This window comes from Lampetra planeri, chromosome 54 (assembly GCF_965212315.1).
Source record: "Lampetra planeri chromosome 54, kcLamPlan1.2.h2, whole genome shotgun sequence".
NCBI lineage: Eukaryota > Metazoa > Chordata > Hyperoartia > Petromyzontiformes > Petromyzontidae > Lampetra > Lampetra planeri.
This window is the reverse complement of record NC_136160.1, coordinates 7,734,455-7,760,124: the sequence shown is the minus strand read 5'-3', so window position 1 is coordinate 7,760,124 and position 25,670 is coordinate 7,734,455. Positions and strand designations below refer to the sequence as shown.

Sequence of the window (25,670 nt, the reverse complement as noted above, 5' to 3'; positions counted from 1 at the left end):
GGCGAGCGGTAGGGGCCGTACGCACACAGAAGGCAGGATATCCAGAGTGACGCACACCACCCAAGCAAACATCCCGACGGTGTGGCCCACGCAGGTTGCTGGACCAGGTGCTTTTCGCTGTTAGCGAGAACCAATTTACAACTAAATAACTACAACTTTTTATTTCACCAGGAAAGACCCACTGAGCTTTCTGTCGCTCTTTCTCAAAAGCGACCTGACTGCCACAAATGCGGGGAGAGAACACGCAAACGTCAAAATATACAGGCGTCAGGGTCAAGGGACGAACCCATGACCACCTGCATGCCAGGCGAGAGAATTAACACAACCAAGGCGGGTGTAGCGCACGAGCGCGTGCTGCAGCCAGCACCATGCCTGGGCGCCACCCGTTTCTCCAGTGCTGATGCTTTACACAAACCGCACCAGGTACTACTCCTTTGAAGGCCGAGTTGCTTCGGGATGGCTCAGAATCCGTTAACATTCCACGTACCACTGGTGATATCCACGGTCATGGACGGGATACAGGAACGTTGGATTCGTAGCGCAATGCGCTCACCAATACATCACCGCACCCCGTACAGGCGCACACGTGGAGCGCTCGGCTCGCATTGACGGAACACCACATTCACCGCGGCGAGGCCTCAAACCAATCCGCTGCATCTCTCCCGACCGACTCGTTCGTGGTCTCCCACCGTCCCACCGGCCCAGTCCCCTCCAGTGCTCGTACCCGTAGATGAGGAGGTTCTTCTCGACGCGGAAGCACTCTGTGCGCGCGTATCCCGCGGCGCGGTCGTGGCTGCGGCGCGTGCGTGGTGTCGCCCGCTCGTCGTCGCTGTCGCCCTCCGAGAAGTCCAGATCCTCGCCCTTCACCGCGTCGTAGTGCCGCGTCTGCTTGCGCACGCGCGGTGTGTCGATCACCAACGTGTTCTGCTCGCACGCACGGACATGTACACACACAAGTAATTAGTTCCAAGTCCGACGCAAACGACACGAGCGACGAACATTTCCGGTGGCCCAGGTCGCCCTCGCCAAACAGAGACTCTATCCTGGTCTTTTGAGTTCTCAGCGGGTTAAACAAAATGACGACACCAGGCGTGTGAAAGATGCTTCACGATTCAAGGGCGGGTGTGGAATGATGAATTGAGGTGGAGTGGTGGCGCAGCAGTTAGTGCACCGAGCGAGATGAACTCAGGGATCTAAAATCAGAATATTTATTTATACTGCAGGAGGAATCCGATGAGCTATAAAGCTCTTTTTTTTCAGACGTCCAGTAGGGACAGGTCAGAACGTTACAACAACAAACAATACAAAAGCATGTAACTTTTTTTTTACTTACCAGGTAAAGCCCACTGAGCTGTTAACTTATCTTTCAGAAGTGACCTGGTCACAAAATGATAGCTCAACAAAACTGGCTCATCATGTACAAATTTATAGCAGAAAAATAATCTAAGCAATCTAAACGTATATTTTTCTAAATATGGCAGGGAAAAACCGGAGGACCCGGAGAAAAAACCCACGCGACCACGAGGAGAGACACACGCATATATCAAATATACAGCAGCAGGCATCACGGTCGGGATCCAACCCACAACCTTCTGCATACCAGGCGAGGCAGTTAACATCTCCAAGCCACCGTGGCGCCCTTGAAATAAATAAATCCCAGTTGCGATTCCCGGCCACGGCTAACACCAGCGGCGAATGATATCTGAACAAGTTATGACCGCCCTCCTTCAACAATCCAGAACGGCCGGTGTGGTAAAGTATGGTCAAGCAACCCCCATGACTGACATGGTGCGGATAGGGGTGGGGGGGGGGGGCGGAGGCCTTCATAAAGTGGTGAATTTACAAAGTGCTCGTGCTGTACATCTATTCTTAGACACACACACATCACTCAGAATAGCAAGTGAGGATCAATGATTATGTGAAAATTACGTGCAAATGTTACATTCACACTCGCGGAACGAACAAAACTGTACAATTGAGAGGGGAAACTAATGGTGGAACACACATGCATATATATAATAAGATAAAGATTCCTTGTACAGCCAAACAGACAGATGGGGAAGGTGCTTTCAGTGATCAACTGTTAATTAATGCTGGTGCCAACACACAAGCAGTTGTGGCAAGGGCGGGACCACACACAGGCACCTGATGTTTGCACACTGCACCAGGTACTCATTTGTGGCCTATGGGAAGCCCAGGACCAGTTCAGGCAAGTCACTGATGTTGGCCGTGAGTGGGAATCGAACTCGGGTAGCCGGGTTCATAGCGCAGCGTGCTAACCACCACACGACAACAGACGGGGCCACACGGCACGGTTGGCTACGTACGGTGCGAAAGATGCTGAATGTACACATGGACAATAACAAGCGGGGGGGGGGGTGATGGGGGGGGAGCGGCTGGTGGACTCACCCTGCGGCTGAATGCGTCCGGGTCGACTTCCGCTTTCTTTGCCCACTTGGCCCAGAAGTTGGGGTCGTCCAGAGAGATGTCGTCCCGATTCCCCGATGCCACGAAGCTCGCCTGCCGTCGTGGACACACACGGGGGCGGGCATCGCCGACATCCTCGTCATCGTCGTCAACATTATTCTCATTGTCTTTCATCATTCGATCATCATCAACACTGATGACATCATCACTCCATGGATCCTCATTCTTAGGGGCAACAAACTTCGTTAAAATCATCATCACCACCACCACAAAAATCAACTTAACTTTGACCAAAGTAATTTGTATTCTCATGATTATCATCATCAGTATTATCACCATACTCATCATTCATCATCACCGCCACCACGACCATCTTCAACACAATCATAACAATAATAATTATCATAATCAGTCATCATTATTCTCATCTCGTGACAAGCCAGACAAAGGCTACGCGACGAGCTAGCGATGACAGGATACGGGCACCACCAGGCCTGGGGCCAACAGTGCCAGGTATGAGCTAAACTCTTTGGACATCGACCAAAGTTGAATGTTATGCTGTTTGCTCCGTGCCCTTGTAATGGCTTTCAATGTTATTATTACATGGGGCGCCACGGTGGCGAGATGTTAACTCCCCTGCCTAGTACGCAGGAGGTCGAGGGTTTGACCCTGATGCCTGCTGCATATTTGGAGTTTGCATGTCTTTATCCCCGTGGTCGCGTGGATTTATCTCCGGGCCCTTCGGTTTTTCCCTCCACATTTAGAATCAACGTCACGCATCTAGAGTATTTGGCTGCGATCAAACTTCCACGTGATAAGCCACATCGTTGGGCTATCACTTTATATGGGGCGCAGTGGCTTCTGAAAAACAACTACATAGCTCAGTGGGCCATACCTGGTAAAATAAACGTAGTTAAGAGTTTAATAGTTTTAATTATTAATCGTGCAATCAGGTACTGGCCACACGTGTGCCCGCGCGCCCGTACCCCACCTTAGCGAAGGTGGAGCCCTTGCCCTCCGTCTCGATGGTGATGGTGTGCGTGCGGCGCTGCAGGATCTGGTCGATGTCCTCCTCGCAGAACTTGGAGCTCTCGTCCTCCTCGTCCATAATGGCCCCGTAAGCGCCCTTCCTCAGCAGGTCCTCGATCTCCTTCTTGGACATCTGCTGCACCTGGCGGCCGGACCAGAGGAACAGACGAGGAGAACGAGAGGGACACGCGCGCGCAACCGTTAGGGTCAGTTATCCGGCGAGACGAGGCTTTGCAGAGATGCCACATGCGTCGCGTCTCCCGTTCAATCGCCGGGCTCAATTACTTGCCGCCCGGACTTGCCCGCCCGCCCCCCACTCATTCTTCTGTGCCATTTTCTCCGACGTCTCACCCCGTTGGTGGCGTTCTCCCGGCCGCTCATGGACTGCAGCACGGCCTTGTCGAGGCCCAGCTTGAGGCTCGCCTTGTCGAACATCTCGCGCTCGTACGAGTTGCGAGTGATGAGCCGGTAAACCTTTACCGCCTTGCTCTGCCCGATGCGGTGGCACCGCGCCTGGGCCTGGGTTGGGTGGGGGGTGATGGGAGATGGGAGGAGAGGAAGATGTCGGAAAAACAGAGGCTCGTGGTGTCACCGTCGTCAATATCGCGAATCAAGCCGAGAGCACTCTACGGGACGGCTGGGAAAATAAAGGAATAATAATAAATAGGTCGCCGAATCCGAGAAACTCGGAATTATCCGACCGAGATAGAACAATCCAGAGGATCCGATGACGTGAGTCACCTCATGACATCGGTTTGACTAAACGGACGTCACAGATAATTCTAATTAACGATGGCACTATATGTAAGATATTTAAGTTTAATGACATCGATTAAATTGCGTGAACAGAGAAGTGATACATTTAAATATGAAAATACTCAAATTGGAAACAAAAAAATCCGGCATAAAAACATAACCTGAAAGGCATCCCTCAGGGGTACGTGTGTGTGTGTGCAAGACTAGGTCGACTCAGCCTCAAACGAGTACACTGTATAAACATCACCATTGCTGGGCATGGCGCTGGCCACCCACCCCCTCCCTCGTGTGCCGTGCCGGCCTTCGTAGGTGCTCGCGAACAGCACTTGCCCCAACAACCTATGAACCTTTTCCCATTCCTATGACGTACGTGAACATCATAGGAATGGAATTGGACTAAAAACTAAAACAACTTTATTGGTACGGGTTCAGGTTGGAAGACGTATTGAGGTCCTACAAGGCCATGCGGGAGGGAGCATGACAGTTTGGTGCCAGCTATACCGTAGAGTGCGGTCGCGCCTTTAAAAACAACGGCTCTCTGAAGAAAAAATTAACAGCAAATCGTTTGCGCACATTCAGCCAGTGAACCGGACACCCGCCACCCTACAACTTGCAGACGTCTCGGGAGGGAAAAGGCTTCAGAGGCGAGGTGGGAGGGGGAACCTCGTCTTTGTCCCTTGAAACGCTAGGACCCCGCGTGCGCACCATCCTCTCACCTGCAGGTCGTTCTGCGGGTTCCAGTCCGAATCAAAGATGATGCAGGTGTCGGCGGCCGTAAGGTTGATGCCGAGCCCACCGGCACGCGTGCACAGCAGGAAGACGAAGCGGTCCGAGTCCGGCTTGCAGAAGCGGTCGATGGCCGCCTGCCGCAGGTTCCCGCGCACGCGCCCGTCGATCCGCTCGTACGGGTACCTGCGGAGCATTGGAGACGCGTGCTCAGTTGCCGTCGCGTCCGTCGGTTACGACAGAGGGTGGGGTGCGTCAAACGCTTTCTCGGCGCCACCGGCTGACCCCACCACCAAACCCTACCCCCCTCCCCCCACCTCCTGGTGACCCTGTCACAAGACTTGCAGCTCGGTCATCTTACGCCGGTGTTCCCTCTGCCCTTCACTCCATCATCTTTGTTCTCGGCCCTTCCTTTGTACGCTGTTGTCTTCTGCCTTAGATGTTGACGGAGTCCTTCTCGAGATCGGCATTGTAATTGCACCGCTGCTGCTGCGGGGGGGAGACGCGGGGGGGAGACGCGGGGGGGAGACGCGGGGGGGAGACGCGGGGGGGAGACGCGGGGGGGAGACGCGGGGGAGAGACGCGGGGGGGAGACGCGGGGGGGAGACGCGGGGGGGAGACGCGGGGGGGGAGACGCGGGGGGGGAGACGCGGGGGGGAGACGCGGGGGGGAGACGCGGGGGGGAGACGCGGGGGGGAGACGCGGTGCGGTGCTGGGTGAAACGTGCGTTGCGCCTGTGGGCCGCAGGGGGCGCCACCGCCACGCGCGACAGAGTCCAACGTCCAACGCTCACGACTCGACCGCCTGCCGCAGCAAGGTCACAGGAGCGTGGTGGTCAACTCCCGTGAGGACACACATCGGAGTGGGCGAGGAAGAAGCGGTGAAGAATCCGTTCTCAGGATCCATCTCTGGTTGCGGAGACGGCCCCAAGTGTGTATTTGGTCGCTATAAATGTCCACGTGATAAGCCGCTTCGTTGAGCTATCATTTGTGATAGCCAGGTCGCTTCTGACAAAGAGCTGTAGAACTCATTGAGCCTTACCTTGGTGTGGCACACCCGTGGGGGTCAAGACAAAGCACGAGTGACCTCTGGGAAAAAAATCACCCCACACCGACCCCTTCAGCTCGGAGGGGCAGCCATTACACAGGTCACACAATTATTGAATATTTTATGATTCCCAGCTACAACTGTGGCAGGGGATTTATCCAGTCCTGTAACTGCCGCTGCACACCCTCCCATCCCCCCTCCCCCAACGTCAAACTTCACCAACCCGCACTGACCGGCGTGGTGAAGTACGGTCAACCTCAAACAACTCCCGACATGAGAAGCCGTTCACCCAGCAGGGGATTGACAAATGGCTGCGCGCGATTCCCACTCGTTTTAATACATTACACGTATGTACGTTGAACTTCTTTTGCACCGTACGTAGCCCAGCTGTGCTAATCGGAAGGACAACACGATTCGCTCGCGTTAATAATTTGGACAACTAATCAAACCCTCGCTCCCCCCCCGCCCCTTCCCCGCGCGACTGCGCTCGAGTCCGTGTTAGTTCGAGGTTCATCGCGGCGAGAGAGCGTCGTCGCCGCGCGCAATTAGAGCGAGGAAGGCGTGCGACGCTGTGCTTTACAGCGGGCGGGCTAACGAGCGCCCGCTTAGGAGCGCCTAACCCCCCCCCCACCCCCTGGGGTCACCCGCTCCGCACGCCCAGGCCATCGACGCGCCGTTGCATCTAGACTCCCAATGATAGGCGAGCGCGTGGCCAAGGGTAAAAAAAACACCGTAAACATCTAAAGCGGCGTCGTTAAATCCGTGGTGGCTTCGGCGGGGGGGGGGGGGTAGTAAGAGCGACGACCGCGTGCGTAAACGCGCCGCCCTAATTGGATTTTTCCACGTCCGTTTCTCCCGCCATCCAGGTGTAGCACGTGGGCCCGTCGAGCTCGCGCGCGAACTTTAATTAAGATGATGTATTTGTTGCACGCGCCCGTCGCCGGCCTGCCCTCCTCGTTACGTGGGACCCATGGTGGGGGGGGGGGGGGGAGGCCCTCACGACGGGCTCCTCCTCCTCCTTGTTACGGTCGCACGACGGCTGAAACGTAACCGGGTCACGTGGCCCAGCGGGAGAGAGCGGTTGGGGGGGGGGGTTAGGTAACTCCTGGTTGGGGGGGTGGGTGACCCCTGGTTGGGAGGGGGGGGGGGGACTCAGCCATGATCCCTCCAAGATTTCCTCTAGAGGGGCTCTCTGCAGCTCCCTCCAGTGGAGGCCTCCTCCTCCTTGCACCAGCAGTGGCGTGGGAGGGCGAGCGCAAGAATACAAATCGCACTTTGCGCTCCTCCGCATCTCGGCTGCATCGACCGCTCCCCCCCCCTACCCCACCCGCAAAGCTCTCAGATGCTGTCAAGGCCCCCCCCATTGCCCCTTCCGATTGATCAAGATGCAGCAGCATCACCACCACTGGCGCTGCTGCCACCGAGGCAGCTGCCAATTTCACCGGATCCCTGACGAGCCCTGATGACTGGCACACAGGGCACCGGCACGCCACCGGCATGGGCTCAGCCCGGGTGGTGGTGGGGGGGGGAGCGGTCGGCGGGGGGGAATCGACCTCCTCGCCCACACAGCGGTGGTGGTGGTGGAAAGGACACGGGGAGGGGGCGGGGGTGTGGTGAGGATTGAGCTAAGACATGGGGACAGTCACACGAGCAGGTGGGGGCAAGGCTGAGCCGGGCAAGGCAGGGGGTGGGTAAGGTACGGGCAGCACAGGGAATGGCAAGGCAGTCTGGGAAGGGCATGAGTAGGGGAAGGTAAGGGTTAAGTAGGACAGGACTGGTACAGGGAGAAACTAAACGATTATTTTTATTTCACCAGGTAAGGCCCCACCGAGCTATGTAGCCCTTTGTCAGAAGCGACTTTGGCTATCACAAATAATAGCCCAACGAAGTGGCTTGTCGTGTGGATTGCTATAGCAGTCCAAATAGTCTCAATGCGTGATGTTGATTCTAAATGTGGAGGGGAAAACCGCAGGGCCCGAAGAAAAATCTACGAGACCACCACGGGGAGAGACACGCAAACTCCAAATATACAGGAGTCAGAATCGAACCCACGACCTCCTGCATACCAGGCGAGGTAATTAACATCTTGCCACCGTGGCACCCCTAGAGCCTCTGGCTGCCCCCCCCCACCCCCCCGTGTGTCAACATGTCAGGTGGATGGGGAACGAGCCTCAATCCAAACGTTATTACCATCTGACCAGTGCATTTAGATTAAAGAATAAATCATCATGAATCGCCGTCACAACTCCACTGTAATCATTCCATCTATATGGGGCAGTCGGAGTGGCAGCTAGAGGGAATGTGCCAAGGACTACATCTTTCACGGAGACGGAGCGATAAAATCGCCTCGTTCTCATGTGCCGGATGGATCGTTATGCCGCGAGATGGTGAAAGACGCCTTGGGGAGAGGGGCCTTCATCCAGCAGTGGATTGATCATGGTCAAGTAATGACAGCTTTGTTTGGAGTGGGATTCCGCGATGCTGTCGTGACACACGCACGCAAACGTTAGTGCCCACCTGAGGCTAAAAATAGACGTGGCGTAATAGCGCTCGTGTGTGCGTCTTCCCCCTTGGCAATTTTCCAATTTTCAGTTTCGGACCGCTGAGCGCATGTGTGTGTGCGCGTGCACGAGTGTGAGTGTGCACGAGTCTGTGAGTGTGTGCATGCACGCCTGTGCATGCCTGTGCGTGCACGTGTACGCGCAAGCGTGTGTGCGTTTGTGTGCGCGTGTTTGTGTGAGCGTGTGTGTGTACTGCGTGTGTGTGCACGCGTGTGCCTTTGTGTGCGCGCGTTTGTGTGAGCGTGTGTGTGTGTACTGCGTGTGTGTACTGCGTGTGTGTGTACTGCGTGTGTGTGTGTGTACTGTGTGTGTGTGTGTACTGCGTGTGTGTGTGTACTGCGTGTGTGTGCGCGCGTGCATGCAGCTGCCCGTCGCCTCTCGCGACCCAAACTCGTGACCCTGTGCACACTGTACGCGCCGCACTGTACTATGCACCGCGCCAGGCCCGGTTGACCCCGCTCAGCTTCCAGGTCACGGACGGTGCCACGACGCAGCCGGACGGACAAGAGGAGCCATTAATCACGGTGGCGGTGGCGGCAGCAGTCCCACCTCCCCGCTCGCTCTCATCCCTCATCGCACACCGCTCCTCCTTCCTCTCCTCCCAGGGAGGCCGGGGCGGGAGAGAGGGACGGAGGAGGTCATCAGTGTTGGCAGTGGGCACAGTCGGGGTTGGAGAGGGGGGGGAGGGGTGTGCTAGGGCAGGGGGGTGGGGGGGGGTTGCGGCGTTGGCAGGTATAACGGTGACCCCGATCATAAAGGATCAAAATCGGAACAGGAGATAAGCAAAGCACATCAGGGTCCTCTGAGACTCGGGGAGAGGAAAGGAGAGAGGAGGAGGGGCGGGTGGTAGGGGCGGTGATGAGACCCGACTCTACCCTTTGAATCCCTCCCCTCCCTCCACTACCTCTGCTTCTGAAAGAGCCGTCACGTGCATTCAGTGGCCATAGCCAATTGCCTTGCACGAGGAGCACGGCGCGGGCAGGGGAGAGGGAGAATATGGAGTGGGGGAGGGGGGTAGCATTGGGGGTATAAGAGTATAAGAGCATCAGTGTGTGTGTACGAGTGTGCGTGCGTGTGAGCGCAGCAGATGGCCAAGCTGCCTTGGCTTGCTGCCAACTTGGCAGGGATTGAAGGTGGGACGTGCGCCTATGTGTGAGTCTGTGTGTGAGTCTGTGTGTGTGTGCGCGCGTGGGAGCGGTGGCGTAGTGGTGAAGGGGAGCGGTAGGGGAGCTGTGGCGAAGCGGTCAGCGCGCTGCGTGATGAACAGGGCGACCCGAGTTCGTTTCCCACTCATTGCCAACACCAGTGATGATTTTCTGAACTGCTTCTAGGCCTCCGCGAGGTCGACTCAGCCTCAAATGAGTACCTGGTGCGGTGTCTAAACATCGCCGCTGGGGAGACAAAGGCGGCCGGGCATGGTACTGGCCACCCACCGCCTCGTGTACCGTGCCGATACTTCACAGGTGCTCGCTAACAGCACTTACCCCAACAGTGTTTCAGGCTACACGGGGATCTTTGTCTCAGTCTGTGCGCGGGTGCTAACCCCGGCAGAAGCCATTTAAGCATCGTGGGGGCCGATCCATCCCGACAGGCGGCACCCCCCCGCCCCAGCCCCCCCCCCCAGCCCCCCCCAGCCCCCCTCCCCCCCCGCCACGATCGGCCGCCCCCCGCACCTCCTTCCCACACCGGCCTCCGCCGCACTCCATCACCCTTACGGTCTAAGAGATGGCGCCGGGGGCAGGGAGAGATGAATTATCTCGGCTTCCAAGACGGGCGGGGGGCGCCGTGCCCGTCGAGGTGAACTCGAGCGGGGGGGACGAGGAAGAGAGAAGAGAGAGGGAGAGAGAGGGAGAGGAGAGGTCTGACCGGGTGAGGCCCCGGACGCCGGAGAAGACGCCAACTTTCAAGATCGGTTTGAAAAACCATCACGTCTTTCGCGTTCCGACGAGAAAGTGAAAGTCGCTCGCGAAGAGAGGGGGGGGTGGGGGTGGCGAAGGGGTGTGCGGGTTCCTGAGGGCCACCGGGGGAGGGCGGTGGGTGGTGGGGGCGTGACGGCACGTGGCTGCCCGGGGCCTCCAGGGTACACGCACGCGCGCGCACTGTCAGACGCTCGCACACACGGACGGACAAGCCGGGGCGACCGGCGCGCGCCGCGGCAGATGTCCCGCAGCCATCACGCCCGGCCCGTCGCGTGCCCACAATCCGCAGCGCCACCCGCCTCCACTGCTGCCACCACGGTTCCCAGACCCCCACTCCCCCTCATCCCCCCCCACCCAGCCCCCCCCCATCACCCCACACACCCACCACCATCACCCCACACACCCACCCCCCACCGCTTTACCCAAAATCCTCGAGACCGGAGCAGCTGCTTGCGGAACGAGACCACCGTTTGAAAGACATCGCTCACGTGGTTACAAAAGTCCAAGCACCCAGGACACAGCCGCACCCCCCCAACCCCCTCCTCCCCGTCCTCCCCCCCGACCATTACGCCTGCCAACTCCCGCTCCAACTGAGCGTAATCGGTAGCCTGGCCGGCGCTCGCTAAAAGAGGCGCGTGCCATCTGGCACGGCGGCGAGCAGAGTTGGCACGCAAGCGGCTAGTGCGCTGTGCGGCGGCCGCGTTTGTCGGCACCAACGCAGACACAGCTCCGACACGGCAATAGCATGTGGGTGTTAAACGGCGTCCTTGGTGCGACCGCGTCTCAAGGGGCCGTTGCAGGGAACGAGCAGGGATCCAGCCTGGAGTTTGAGCGGACCGGACCGCCGTGGGACGATCGCCGCAACGTTACCCCCCACCCCACCCTCCTCCCATTGATGTTTTGTGCACAAGCACCAAGACAAAGATCAGCCGTATACCCTTTACAGACTGTTGGAGCAGTTGCCGTTCTCTTGCATGCCCGTGCCGGCCTTCACAGGCGCTCGCCAACAGCACACTTACAAGCGTGACTGGGCTAGCGGGCGGGCTAGAGGGTACGTATGTACGTTGAACTTCGCACCGTACATAGTCAACCGTGCTAATCGCAGGGCGGGCTAGCGGACGGGCCATCGCGTGAGCCATCACACGGGCCAGCAGCCTCACCGGCGATTGATGAGGTAGTCTTCGAGGATGTCGAGGCAGCGCACCATCTGCGAGAAGACGAGCACCTTGTGCCCGCCGGCCTTGAGTTTGGGCAGGAGTTTGTCGATCAGCACCAGCTTGCCGGCCGCCTGGATCATGGCCTGCAGGTGGAAGTCCATGGCGTCCACCCCGTGCGACTCGCGGAAATCCTCCAGGATCTTCTCCTCCGCACCTGTGTGCAAGGTCACAGGGTCACAAGGTCACGGCGAGTCGTGGCTGAGGGGGAGGGAGTGGTCTGTGGTGTCGGAATCGCCGCGCGAGGAATCTGTTTTTCTCGGTTCGTCTGTGCCGTACGAAATGTGTCCTCAGGTGACCCCCGCAGCAACTAGAGACGCTAACACTCGCCACAATTAACCGCCGGGAAAGGCGAATCATTACACAATGCTAAGAAGTGAGCGATAGCAACGTGGCGAGATGTTAACTACCTCGCCTGGTATACAGGAGGTCGTGGATTCGATCCCAACCCTGACGCCTGCTGCTGTATATTTAGAGTTTGCGTGTCTCTCTCCCCGTCGTCGTGTGGATTTTACTCGGGGTCCTCCGGTTTTTAACTCCACTTTTAGAAACATGCGTTGAGTATTTCGATTATTTGGCTGCTATAAATGTCCACACGATAAGCCACTTTATTGAGCTTTCATTTGTGGCCAGGTTGCTTCTTAAAAATAGCTATATAGCTCAGTGGGCCTTACCTGGTAACATAAAAATAGTTTTTTATAACGTCTGATTTATTAATTTATGAGCATACTAGCTTTACTACCCAGCTTCGCCCGGGACTTGGATTCACCATGACCGCCTTTGTCAACCCAGTGGCGATGTTCACACACCACACCAGTTACTCGTTTGAGGCCGAGTCAACCTACAGGAGGCCCAGGACCGGTTCAAATAATCGTCACTGGTGGTGGCCATGAGCGGGAATCGAACTCGGGTCGCCGGGTTCGGTTCATAGCGCAGCGCGCTAACCACTACACTACAATGCGTGACGCTTCCACATTTGCGGGAATGACATGACAGATGTGACGTCACAGCTCACTTGCCGTGAAAAAAATATATTATTGCGCCCCCCCCACCCCAAAAAACAAGTGTATTTTTATAAGTTTTGCATGGTGTCCAGTCTGTAAAGTACCCACATGGCAAATTTCAAGTTTGTTGCATGCCGGGAAGTACGCTAAACATTTTAAACAGAACCATAATCACAAATTTCCCTTTTATATATATAGATAGCCCCTTGTCACATTCACTGCCAGATGACCTCACCACAGAGTGTGTGTGTAAGTCACGGTGGCCGTTTGACCATACTTCATCAGCTGGTCAGTACGGGTTGGTGAAGTGGGGGGTGGGGTGGTCAGCTTGTTCAGTTCAGATGTCCTTCTCCATTGACATGAGCCATGGCCAGGAATCGAACTCGGGCCACCTGGTGTCGCAGCGCGGTGCGCGGTAGGGGAACGATTGCGCCGCTACCCCACCAGTCACACGGCGCTCTTCATGACGCCGCAAACACTCACAAACCCACAATGTTTATTTCTGTTTAGAACCCACGGTGGGCAGACGAGCTGCAAAGAGTTAACCAATTCACCCGTTACGCAGCACCAATCGTTACCCCCGACAGCCAATTAACGCACATCTGACGGATCGAAAGGTGGTGGAACAGATTCAGGCTGTACCACCTGCAACGGGGAGGGGACACCACACACAGCCGCGGATCGTACCTTTAATGATTTAAAATCACAGTTGCCGTACTCAGGCCTCTGCGTACCAGAAAAGCCAAGTGGCCGGTGACAAAGAGCACTAATTTCAAGGCGTGATGGATAAAGAGCGAATTGAGCAAAGGGTTACCACCGTGAGGGCGTTGGGACACTCCGAAGCAGAGAGCAGTCCGAGGGAATGAATCAGAATATCAGAATTGGAATAATTCTTTGTACAGGAGGAATCCGATGTCCGGGAGTGTGGTGAGCGGGCGAGTGAATGAGTGGGCGAGGGGTTGAATGAGTGAGTGGGTGCGAGTGGGGGTGTTGCTGTGACCTGCAGTGTGGCGGATGAGACGATGACAGTCGGCGGGCTGGTAGACCGAGTGCAAACAGCAACCAGTGAACGTCACGGCAACGGTTACCAAGGCAGTAGCGATAGAAGAGCGATACCACCCCGACTGCTTTACTCCAAATTCTATCCCAGTGCAGTGAGCTGCAACCGGGGATTCTGGTCTCCACCACAGGCAATAAGAGCCAAAAGTGCAGCCCTGCAACTGCTTGCTCACGCCACTGCTGGAGAAAAGGGGCCTCCACAACAGGAAACTCTAGAGGGGGTATTTGCTCTACTCTCGTATGTGTCTGCATGTTGAACTTCTTTCACACGGTACGTAGCCGACCACGCTAATCGGAGGTGCGGGGGAAGGACAAAAAACTAAACGGTGGAAGGACAGCAAACTACTCTTCCACACTGACCAGATGTATTCGCAGATTCTGGCGTACCCACACTTCACCCCACCACCACACGCGGCCTTGCCGATGGACCGACTGTGGCGCACGCATTTACGTGCCGCTGACCGTCAACACCGCGTCAGCGTCCCACGCCCGCCACCAGCCCCCCATCCACCCCCCCCCCCCACCACCACCCCCACTCCCTCCATCACCCCCACCCCCCACCCCGGGGTGCGACGACCGTCAGCCCGCCAGCGTCGTACCGTTGATGAGGTACGGGTGGTTGCAGCACTTGCGCAGCTCCATCATGGTGTTCATGAGGTTGGGCAGGTTGGCCTGGCCGCCCGACGCGCCCTTGGCCAGGAAGGAGAAGTTGCGCTCCAGGATGGCACGGTAGTACTTCTTCTGGATGTTGGTGAGCTCCACCTCGACGATCGTCTCCTCCTTGGGCGCCAGATTCTTCTCCACGTCCTCCTTGAGACGCCGCAGCATCATGGGCTTCAGGATGGCCTGCAGCTTCTGCACCTGTGGGGCCGGCGAGAGGGGAGGGGGGGGGCGCGGGTGGGGGGGGTCTGTGTCAACTCGGCGACGCGCCCCGGCGGGGGAAGGAGAGTCGGAGTCGCCGTGGCGACACCGACGGCAACGCCGGCACGGGAACTGAATCGGACGTTTTTTTGACAAAGAAGCGGGCACGGAGGGAGAAGCGTCGGAGGTGGGGTTAAACGAGGTCGGATGATGTTCAGCGAGGGGAGAGCTCGAGTACCAGTGACTGGTAGGTTACGTTTAGGGGTCACGTTATGATCAAGGGTAGGACCAGCCATTGATTCTCATGAAACCTCTGACCTTAACAAATATTTTATTTTTATTTCACCAGGTAAGGCCCACTCAACTTTACAGCCCTTTTTCAGAAGTGACTTGGCCACAAATGATAGCTCAACGAAGTGGTTTATCACGTGGAAATGTATAGCAGACAAACACTCTAAACGTGTGATGTTGATTCTAAATGTGGAGGGGAAAACCCAGACGACCCAGAGAAAAATCCACGTGACCACGGGGAGAGAGAGAGACACCTGAAACTCCAAATATACAGCAGCATGCGTCAGGGTCGGGATCGAACCCACAACCTCCTTCATACCAGGCGACAAAGCTAACGTCGCCACCGCAGCACCCCACCAGCCACTCATACGCGTTGGTTTTGAGTAATGGTAAGGGAGGAACATGTACGAGTAGCTGATTGGCGAATTGGTTCGGGTTAGGAGTTCGGAGTGGCCTGGTTCAGACGTAGGAGACATGTCGCTTCACACGCTGAGGGGGGGAGCGGAGCAAATCGTCGGGACGTCGTGCCTAACGACTCGCCCGTTGCTAGGCGAGGAGGGGGAGGGGGGGCGACGGCGCTTGCCTGCTCCTCCGTCTTGAGGTCGCCGTACTCTTCGAGGAACGCCGGCTCCGACGGGAAGCGCGCCGGCTCCAGGAAGTTGAGCAGGCTGAAGAGCTCCTCCACGGTGTTCTGCAGCGGCGTCCCCGTCAGCAGCACCTTGTGCTCCTGGATTCGTGCGCGCGCAAGGAAGGTTTGACCGGGAAGTTAGACGAGACGCCAGAGAATGTTCCCGGTACTTCCGATTAGCACGCTCGGCCACGTGCGATGTGAAAGAGGTTCAACATACGTATACAGCACAACCACGAAATACGCCAACCAAAAACGCTGAAAGTGTTGTGCCGACTTTTGGTCGGTGTTGAATCTACAAAAAGGTCACCGATAAACCGGAAAAACCACGAAGGACATGGAATGTCTCCGTGAGAAAAGGAAATATCTCGCGCCCAGAGAGGAGCCGGTGCGGTTGCCATCACGGCGGGTGGTTTTCAACTGGCTCTTGCCGAACCAGAAGCTAATGGAGATTCCGCTGGCCTCACGAGACACCGGAACCTGGCTCGGGGCCAAGCAGGGCCAAGGGCGGGGGGGGGTGACGCGTTGATCTTGCGAGACCTCAGTGGGTAGGACAACGCGAGGACGTGGCGTCATCACGGCGTCTCGGCACCAGCGGCAGTGGAAATATAAACCGCAAGCCTCCCGAGCTGTGCCGGGCTGGCCCTGGCGTGGCTCGGTTGTATAGCGGAGAGGTACGACGAGTGAGACGGAGAGAGGGCCTCGGAGGGGCAGGGGTGGTGATCCCTGTGATGGTGGTGGTCCCTGGAGGATGGCCACCCACCAGGTTGAGCTGCTTGAGCCCCTCGAGGAGCTTGCAGTTGCGGTTCTTGAGGCGGTGCGCCTCGTCGATGATGACGCAGCGCCAGCTGATGTCGCGCAGCTCGGGGCAGTCGGTGAGGATCATCTCGAAGGTCGTGATGATGGCGTCGAACTTGTATGCGCAGGGGATCGCGCGGCCCTGCCCACGGAACGCACGTGCCGGTTAAGGTGCCGCGAGCGCGCCAGCGATTTGTGCAAAGCCCGGTCCCACGGGGGGTCACAGCAACCACATCCAGTAAACCTCTCGCTCATAATAGAGGTGTTTTGAGTTAGATCGCGTAAATATATAAATGTGTCGTTAAAACTCGCCACCACCCGACACAGCCAACTAGTAAGGGTTGTCACGTAAACAGAACGTGGCCAATTCGTCACGAGTACAGCACTAACCGGTGTGTTGGAGAGCAAAGCCACAACATTTAGCCTACGTGTTAAACCTCTCGCTGTTACTATGGATACTATTAGCACCTCCGATTGGCATGGTTGGCGACGGACGGTGCAAAAGAAGTTCAACGTACAAACATAGTCCAGTCTACCAGCAAAGTATAATCGGTGAGGAATGAATCCCCGGGTGGAACGATTCACCCGTGGTGCTCCCCCCCCCCCCCCGCTTCGCCCACCCCGGACCCCGGTGATTCGATCAACTCCCGAGATTCCACGTCACGATTCCGTTTACGAATCGCTGGAGTTTTATTTTTATTTTGTTTAAACACATTGCGGCTAATGTAGTGACCACTACCGGCTGAAGGAGTCACGAGAACCGATGACATCCCGTGTATCGTGAACTTAATTATCAATTTGAATCTACAAAATAATTTTGACTCGAATTAAATCAACCCTTTGCCGGCACCACGAGCTCTGACCAACCCCAACCCACTCCGTGACGCCATCTTTCTTGTCGAGTTTTCGACGACGCATCATGGGTGACGCGTGGGTACAAAGCCCAGGCGGCGGGAAATGCTCTCGTTGTTGGGCTCTAGAGCGCACCCTCAATGAGCTCCCTCTAGCGCAAGTCCAGTTGCGTCGTGACCATCTGCCGTGAATTGCGATCGCGATACCCGGTGACGCGAGCTGCGCTGTATGGGGCTCACGTTGTGTAGTAAGTAAAGTAAAAAAAGAAATAGCTTCCTCGAGCGTAGGCCCTTCCACCAGCAGTGGTGCGAGCAAAAACAAATGACAGCGCTGCGCCTCTACACGTCATCCTGATCGCACCATCTCGCGTCGGGGGGACGCGCGACGAACACTGGGAGTGACGGCCGAGCGAGCGCGGGCGGGCAGGGGACTCACCTGCTCGTCGCGGTGGTGCATCTCGTACTGCTGGATGATTTGGCGACTCGCCAGGCTGCCGTGGTACACGATGGCGTTCAGGTCGGTCCACGTGCGGAACTCCCGCTCCCAGTTAGCGATGGTGGAGAGCGGCGCGATGATGAGGAACGGCCGACGGATGCCCACGTACACCATCTCCTGCAGGAAGGTGATCGACTGGATCGTCTTTCCCAGCCCCATCTCGTCCGCCAGGATGCAGTTTTGCCTGCGGGGGACACGGGACGTATGAACGGATGGACGGATAGATGGACAAATTGGACATATGCAGAGACAGACAGATGAAACGATGTACAGACACACAGACAGACGAAGGGACAGACGGACGAAGGGAAAGACGCATGGAAATTAAGCCAGGCAGACCGACAAACCGACGCAAAGATGGGGGCCAGACGGATGGACAGTCAGACAGATGAAACGAACAAACGGAAAAACACACATGGACAGAATGACGGAAAAACAGACGGACAGACAGACGGACGTCCACGGTGTTAATGACGCGAGCAGCAACAGCTCGTGGCGTCCCCGCCATCCCGTGGGGAGGAGAAAGGAGGAGGGGGGGGGGCACTCACTTTTGGTACCAGTTGAAGAGCAGCCAGTTGAGGCCCTCCAGCTGGTACTCGCGCAGCTGGTTGCCGTTCTTGTAGTCGCGCGAGCGCTCGAGCTTCACCCACTCGTTGGCCGGCGGCCGCTCCTGCACGGCGGTGGGCGTGGGGGGGGGGGGGGCACGGGAACGCATTGAGGGCTGAGCGGATCTAGCAGTGCAAACCCCCCCCCCCCACCCACTCACAACAGGTGGTATACCGGCAGTCCTCGCCTTACGAACAGGGTGACATTCCCAAGAGGTGATCGTAAGTCGGTTAGAATCTCTCAGAACTCAATGTTTGATTGCACTTACACGGGGCAGTGTTATAAAATGCGTTACGGTTCGTTTTATTATTTATACGATTTCTTATCTTTTTTTAAATGTATTAGTTTGTGTAATTTTTTTTTCTTTCTCCGATGCGTCACGTCTGTCATGGAGTGTGTTTTTTGTTGTTGATGAAACCAGAACTTAAGAGCTTCTTACCTCACAGGGTCCTTCAAAATAAATAAAAACTCAACTGTCAAGAAAGGGAAGCGTCGATAAACTCAGAAATAAGACTGCCTAATAAATAAATACTGCATAATAAAAATACATAAAATAAAGTGACATGAAAAAAATCAGGTTTATCACCTCGAGTCCTGACGCTGGCTTGCTCGTCGGAAAGGGCGTGGGGGGACTCATTACATCCCGCCAGGAGGATAGCTCCGCCGAGCAAAATCGTTCCGCGGTTCGGTTCGCGAGTGCGAGCGAACGTCCGCAAGTCGGACGGTCAAAAATAGTCACACCTCATGGCGGTCCGTTCGTAAGGGCGGATGTTTTTTAAGTGGGACGTGCGTGTCTCGGGGACTGCCGGTAGATACAGGTATGTGCGGCACAAATCACAAAGATCCCCCCCCCCCCCGGATGGCCTCAGACTGTTGAGGAAAGTGCTGTTATAGCGAGTAGCACCGGTGAAGGCTGGCATGGCACTGGAAGGGGGTGGGGGGGCCAGCACGACACCCGGCCACATTTTTCTCCCGAGTGGCGATGTTTACACACTGCACCAGGTCCTCATTTGAGGTCGAGTCGACCTAGGGGAGGCCCAGGACCAGTTCATATCATCGTCACTGGTGTTGGCCTTGAGCGGGATTCGAACTCGGATCGTTGGGTTTAGTGCGCAGCACGCTAACCGATGCGCCACCTCTCCCCACGTACATCACAAACACACATTCTCAAATACAAGTGCTCAGGTAATGCACACATGCAAACACAAAAGTACAAAGAAACAAAGATCCCCATATAGCCTCATTAAACAGAGGGTAATGTGGTTAGCGAGCACCTATTAACGTTGGAACGGTAAACGAGAAGGTGACGATGCCAGTAGCATGCTCGACCCAGCTGTCTCTCCAGTGCAGACACGCACAAATGCTCGTAAGCATGCACATACACTCAAATGCATTTATGTGCACACAAGCACACACAACCGCACGCACAATGTATGCGTGCACACACACTTACGCACGCCCATGAATGAATAAATGAAGGAATGTGCGCACAGACGGACGCAATGGAAATGCACACATGCACCCGCGCACACACACGCACACATATATACATACGTGCGGGCGTGGGCAAAAACAAACATAGGCGAGTGCTTGGTAGTTCAAATCACAGACCACGGATCTGACCAGAATCAAACACCGCAGAGTGAGAACAATGCGCGCCACCCTGCCAGACCTCCACTCACTCACCACCCCCATCAACGCCCCTCCTCACCGCCAGCCTCACCACCAGCCTCACCACCATCCTCACCCCAACACCGCCTCCCTACGGAGGTCCCCCAATTTCCACGTCTGCCAGACTTTCTTTCGCACGTGGAGTCCCGACGACGTCAATTACACACACACCACCCCCACTCTGGAGCATACCATTCTGGTGGTCACACACACACACACCACCCCCACTCTGGAGCATACCATTCTGGTGGTCACACACACACACACCACCCCCACTCTGGAGCGTACCATTCTGGTGGTCACACACACCACCCCCACTCTGGAGCGTACCATTCTGGTGGTCACACACACACACACCACCCCCACTCTGGAGCATACCATTCTGGTGGTCACACACACACACCACCCCCACTCTGGAGCATACCATTCTGGTGGTCACACACACACACCACCCCCACTCTGGAGCATACCATTCTGGTGGTCACACACACACACCACCCCCACTCTGGAGCATACCATTCTGGTGGTCACACACACACCACCCCCACTCTGGAGCATACCATTCTGGTGGTCACACACACACACCACCCCCACTCTGGAGCATACCATTCTGGTGGTCACACACACACACACCACCCCCACTCTGGAGCACACCATTCTGGTGGTCACACACACACACCACCCCCACTCTGGAGCGTACCATTCTGGTGGTCACACACACACACCACCCCCACTCTGGAGCGTACCATTCTGGTGGTCACACACACACCACCCCCACTCTGGAGCATACCATTCTGGTGGTCTCACACACACACACACACCACCCCCACTCTGGAGCACACCATTCTGGTGGTCACACACACACACACACCACCCCCACTCTGGAGCACACCATTCTGGTGGTCACACACACACACCACCCCCACTCTGGAGCGTACCATTCTGGTGGTCACACACACACACCACCCCCACTCTGGAGCGTACCATTCTGGTGGTCACACACACACACACACACCACCCCCACTCTGGAGCGTACCATTCTGGTGGTGTCCAGTTTGCAGGTGCGTAGTTGCTCGAACTCAGTGATTTTGGTGGCGTCGACATCCTCCCGAAGCTCCCAGGTGCTCTCCTCGTACGGCAGGGAACACCACTTCACCAGGAAGTACGTCACCGGCTGCAGAAGCACACACACACGCGCGCATAAACATAACAATCCCCCGTGTAACCTTGAATAGACTTTTGGGGCAAGGCAATATCACATGCAAACAGAACCCCGTTCTGCCCTGTTACATATAATAAAGTTTTTCAATCATCGGCCAAACTGGCTTTCCACACCGATATTTTTTGTGTTTTGTGTGTAGTGTTGTTGTCCTTCCCCCGCACCTCCTATTAGCACGGTTAGCTACGTACAGTGTGAAAAGACGTTGTACATACACGCATACAACATTAAGCAGCAGCATTAGTTTAAGGAGGCAATTTCAAAATTTGCTTTGCCCTCCTCAGGTCTCATCGGCTGAACCAAGCTTGGGTTGCCACATGTTACTGGCATGACCACCTGCACTAAACTATATAACTAAAAAAAGGCAAGAGAGTGTACACAAGGTAGCAATGCGTCGTTTATCACGGAAGGATCGTCCGAGGTTGTGTAACGGTGTCTCCACGTGTTTAAATCATCGGCCTGTTGGGGCGACCTCTGTCTGCGAGCACATATTTAGGCCGCCGCAGTGCACGGGGTGGTGGGGCGGGGTTGGTTTGTGGCAAACACCGTGCCCAGCCACCTTTGTCTCTCTGGCAGCAATGTTTTTAAGAACCCCCGTGACCAGCATGAGGGAAGTATGGTCAAACGATTCCCGGTGACAATTGTTACCGTTCCACAAAAAATAAAACTGAACCACGGAGAAGATAAAAATTTTAATTGGCGCTCTGAGCGCGGAGTTACAAAGGCACAGGAACGCAGGGCGCCAAAACCACAGCGCCGGGGAGCAACGCCGAGCGGCACAACACGGCGCTGCGTTTGAGAAAACACCGCTAAACGGCGGCTAATTTAAATATTTAATAACAACGTTTAATAAATAACTGTGTGGGTCCCACTCACACGCGCACATGACAAAACACAATTTACGCGCGCGCATATGCGCGCACGTGGCAAGCGAACAGCTTCGCCGGGTTAATTAATTCGTTTCTCAACCGCCGTGCGCACCACCAACACCACCAACACCACCAACACTGCGAGCGCTCCGATCGCCCCGCGTGCTGCTCGTGCGGCTGCCAAGTGCTTCTGCCACTACCATCACCACGATAACTTAACCAACCCCACCGTTACTACCACGTTTAACGAACAGCCACCGTGACAACCTAACCACCACCACCGCGACAATACACCACCGGCATGGCCAGCACCACTCACCGGACCATCACGATCTCCACTGCCACCACTAACATTAACGCCGCCAACACGGTCACTGCTACCCACTGCCAAAGCACCATGACTGCTGACAACACCACTACCACACCACCATCGCCATTACTCCCATCGCCAACCCCACTCCAATTGCCCACACCACACTACCGCCACGACTATCATCACCAGAACCACTACCACCAGACAAAGATCCTCCATATAACCAGAAGATACTTTTGGGGCAGGTGCTGTTAGCGAGCTCCAATGAAGGCTGGCACGGCACACAAGGGGGTGGGTGGCCAACAACACGCCCGGCCGCCTTTGTCTCCCCAGTGGCGATGTTTACACACTGCGCCAGGTACTCATTTGAGGCTGAGTCGCCCAGAAACGGTTCAGATATTCGTCACTGGTGTTGGCCTTGAGAATCTAAATTAGGAAGCTGGGTTCGTAGCAGAGCGCTAACCGCTATACTACCGCTCCCACTATCATCATCCCAAACACAGCCACTTTCCAATTTCACCAAAATCGCCCTCGTACACAACCACTACCACAAACACCACCACTATTACCACGACCACCCACCAACATTGCCACCACCACAGCAGTCACAATGCCAACATCATCAAACACACCAATACCACCGTCACTAACGATACTACTCACTGCCCACACCAACTAATATTAGACTGTTGGGGCAACTGCTGTAAGCGAGCACCTACGAAGGCCAGCATGGCGCACGAGGGGGTGGGTAGTCGGCACTACCGGCCGCTTTTCTCTTCCCAGTGGCTGATGTTTTCACACTGTGCCAGGTACTGATTAAAGGTTGAATCGACCTAGGGGAGGACCAGGACCGGTTTGAATATTCACCACCGTGATTGGTTGTGAACGGGAACTGAACTTGGGTCGCTGGGTTCGTAGCGCAGTGCGCTAACCACTACGCAACCGCTCTCCCGATTACTAATACCACCACCACCGACCACCATCACCCAGCACAACAAACCCTGCCTCGCTGTGACCCCCCCTTTAAACCTTCGCAGGCACCCTCCTCCTCCCATCACTTCCCGCTGGGCTGACACCCCTCCCCTCCCCCACCTCCTCTCCCCCCCTGTTTACACCCCCCTCCCCCCCGGGAGCCCCTGCTGCCTGCTCTTGATTAAAAACCCTGTACGCGCCGCGCGTGCGCGAGCACCGTGTGTTTGGGCGACAGATGGCTTATTAATCAGCGAAGCGCGCTCCCAAAAAACCCCAAAGCAAGGGTCCTTAACCCGTGTCTGTACACGCGGTGCGGACGCGTGGACCGGCGCACAGGCGTCTAGCGGCACCGCGCCTCCACACGGTGCACAGAAACGGCGAGGAGCATTCTTCCGATAGACGGGAAGACAGTCGGGCATCTGTCTCTACGTGAGTCTAGGGCCCCTGTGTGAGCATGAGAGTCTATGGGTCTCTATGCGAGTCTATGGGCCCCTGTGTGAGCATGAGAGTCTATGGGTTTCGACGCGAGTCTATGGGCCATGTGTGAGCATGAGAGTCTATGGGTCTCGATGCGAGTCTATGGGCCCCTGTGTGAGCATGAGAGTCTATGGCTCTCGATGCGAGTCTATGGGCCCCTGTGTGTGCATGAGAGTCTATGGGTCTCTATGCGAGTCTATGGGCCCCTGTGTGAGCATGAGAGACTATGGGTCTCTATGCGAGTCTATGGGCCCCTGTGTGAGCATGAGAGACTATGGGTCCCTATGCGAGTCTATGGCCCCTGTGTGAGCATGAGAGACTATGGGTCTCTATGCGAGTCTATGGGCCCCTGTGTGAGCATGAGAGACTATGGGTCTCTATGCGAGTCTATGGGCCATGTGTGAGCATGAGAGTCTATGGGTCTCGATGCGAGTCTATGGCCCCTGTGTGAGCATGAGAGTCTATGGGTCTCGATGCGAGTCTATGGGCCCCTGTGTGAGCATGAGAGTCTATGGGTCTCGATGCGAGTCCATGGGCCCCTGTGTCAGCATGAGAGACTATGGGTCTCGACGCGAGTCTATGGCCCCTGTGTGAGCATGAGAGTCTATGGGTCTCGATGCGAGTCTATGGGCCCCTGTGTGAGCATGAGAGTCTATGGGTCTCGACGCGAGTCTATGGGCCCCTGTGTGAGCATGAGAGACTATGGGTCTCTATGCGAGTCTATGGCCCCTGTGTGAGCATGAGAGTCTTGGACAGGGGCAGGGAGCCAACAGCACGGACTGCAGGGTGGGGGGTACATTCCTGGGCCACGTGGTAGCAGAGGAGCGAGCGACCTCCCTCTGATGAAACAGAAGAATAGGTGCGTTACCCTTTCTGGCAATAACACACAAGGCTTTAAGATGTTCAAACACCAAATAGAAACCTTTTGTGCAAGGAATCAAGTATGTATTAACCACACATACTTGTGGCAAAACATGCCAACAAACATGCTCTGATAATGTACGATGCATCGTCTTTGTAACTGATTGGCCTACACCAGAAACAGCCTTCTTTATGGCCTAGTCTCACCAGTGTTAGATCAGAGAGCGCCAAAAGGCAAGCAGCACAAAGGCAATAGAAGTAACAGAACACTTACAGCTCGGGCCAAGCAGTTATATCTGTGGGACACTTTTTTGCCAGGTCCAAAATGATGAAAAATAAGAACGGGCACTCCCAATACCAATTCCCGCTACCCACTCCGACCACACCCGGGCACTTGCAGGCAAGCCCTCCCTCTGCCCCCAAGCACGCGGCGGCCTCAAAGCCGGCTTAGAGCTTCCGAGGTCCGACGGGGTGATGACTCGGTCAAGGCCTGAAGTTGCAGGCGAGTCGTTGTGACCGCACAGCAGGGCACGTGCACGGCACGCTCGGCTTTGGTGTTTTGGAGATGATCTGCACGTGTGGCTGTGCTTACTCTTAACGTCACAAACTCTATGCAGCATACAGAAGTGCGATTATAAACTTATTTTCTTATCTTTATTTATATTTATGGAGAGCTCCTCTGCTCAAAGCGCTCTCTATAGCGTAGTTTAAAAGCTGCCACAATAGCCGAGTGGTTTAGATGGCAAGGGGCAAGTAAAAGGGTCGAGGAATGAGTGACCGTAATAGAGGGCACGTGGGGGTCACGTAAGGCGACGGGGAGGGACAGGACGGAGTGGTGGGACGAGGAGAGGGAAGAGGAAGAGAATAGGCGATGGAGAAGAGGTGGGGAGGCTTTGAGAGAGGAACAGATGGAGGTAAAAGAGGGGGAATGCTCAATCAATGTACAGGGGAAGTTGATTCCAGTGGTTGAGTGCAAGGAAGGAGAAACCCACTAAAAACAGCTGACACCACTTGG

The 25,670-nt window shown here is 55.9% G+C and overlaps 1 protein-coding gene across 4 annotated transcripts in view; it reads right to left on the bottom strand.

Annotated features, from left to right (window-relative positions):
• Window positions 1-25,670, bottom strand: part of LOC144735182 (chromodomain-helicase-DNA-binding protein 7-like) — a 106,796-nt gene that overhangs the window by 23,456 nt on the left and 57,670 nt on the right. For 3 of the 4 annotated variants that reach the window (XM_078617634.1, XM_078617637.1, XM_078617635.1), the window contains 12 exons: window positions 20,981-21,118; window positions 18,216-18,337; window positions 17,608-17,851; window positions 16,286-16,462; window positions 15,478-15,621; window positions 14,342-14,603; window positions 11,626-11,836; window positions 4,929-5,124; window positions 3,808-3,975; window positions 3,419-3,598; window positions 2,410-2,520; window positions 725-924 (listed from right to left, as the gene is read on the bottom strand). In XM_078617634.1, coding sequence (XP_078473760.1) covers window positions 725-924; window positions 2,410-2,520; window positions 3,419-3,598; window positions 3,808-3,975; window positions 4,929-5,124; window positions 11,626-11,836; window positions 14,342-14,603; window positions 15,478-15,621; window positions 16,286-16,462; window positions 17,608-17,851; window positions 18,216-18,337; window positions 20,981-21,118 — 2,153 coding nt within the window. The remainder of the gene's footprint in view (window positions 1-724; window positions 925-2,409; window positions 2,521-3,418; window positions 3,599-3,807; window positions 3,976-4,928; window positions 5,125-11,625; window positions 11,837-14,341; window positions 14,604-15,477; window positions 15,622-16,285; window positions 16,463-17,607; window positions 17,852-18,215; window positions 18,338-20,980; window positions 21,119-25,670) is intronic. The other variant, XM_078617636.1, reaches the window with a different exon arrangement.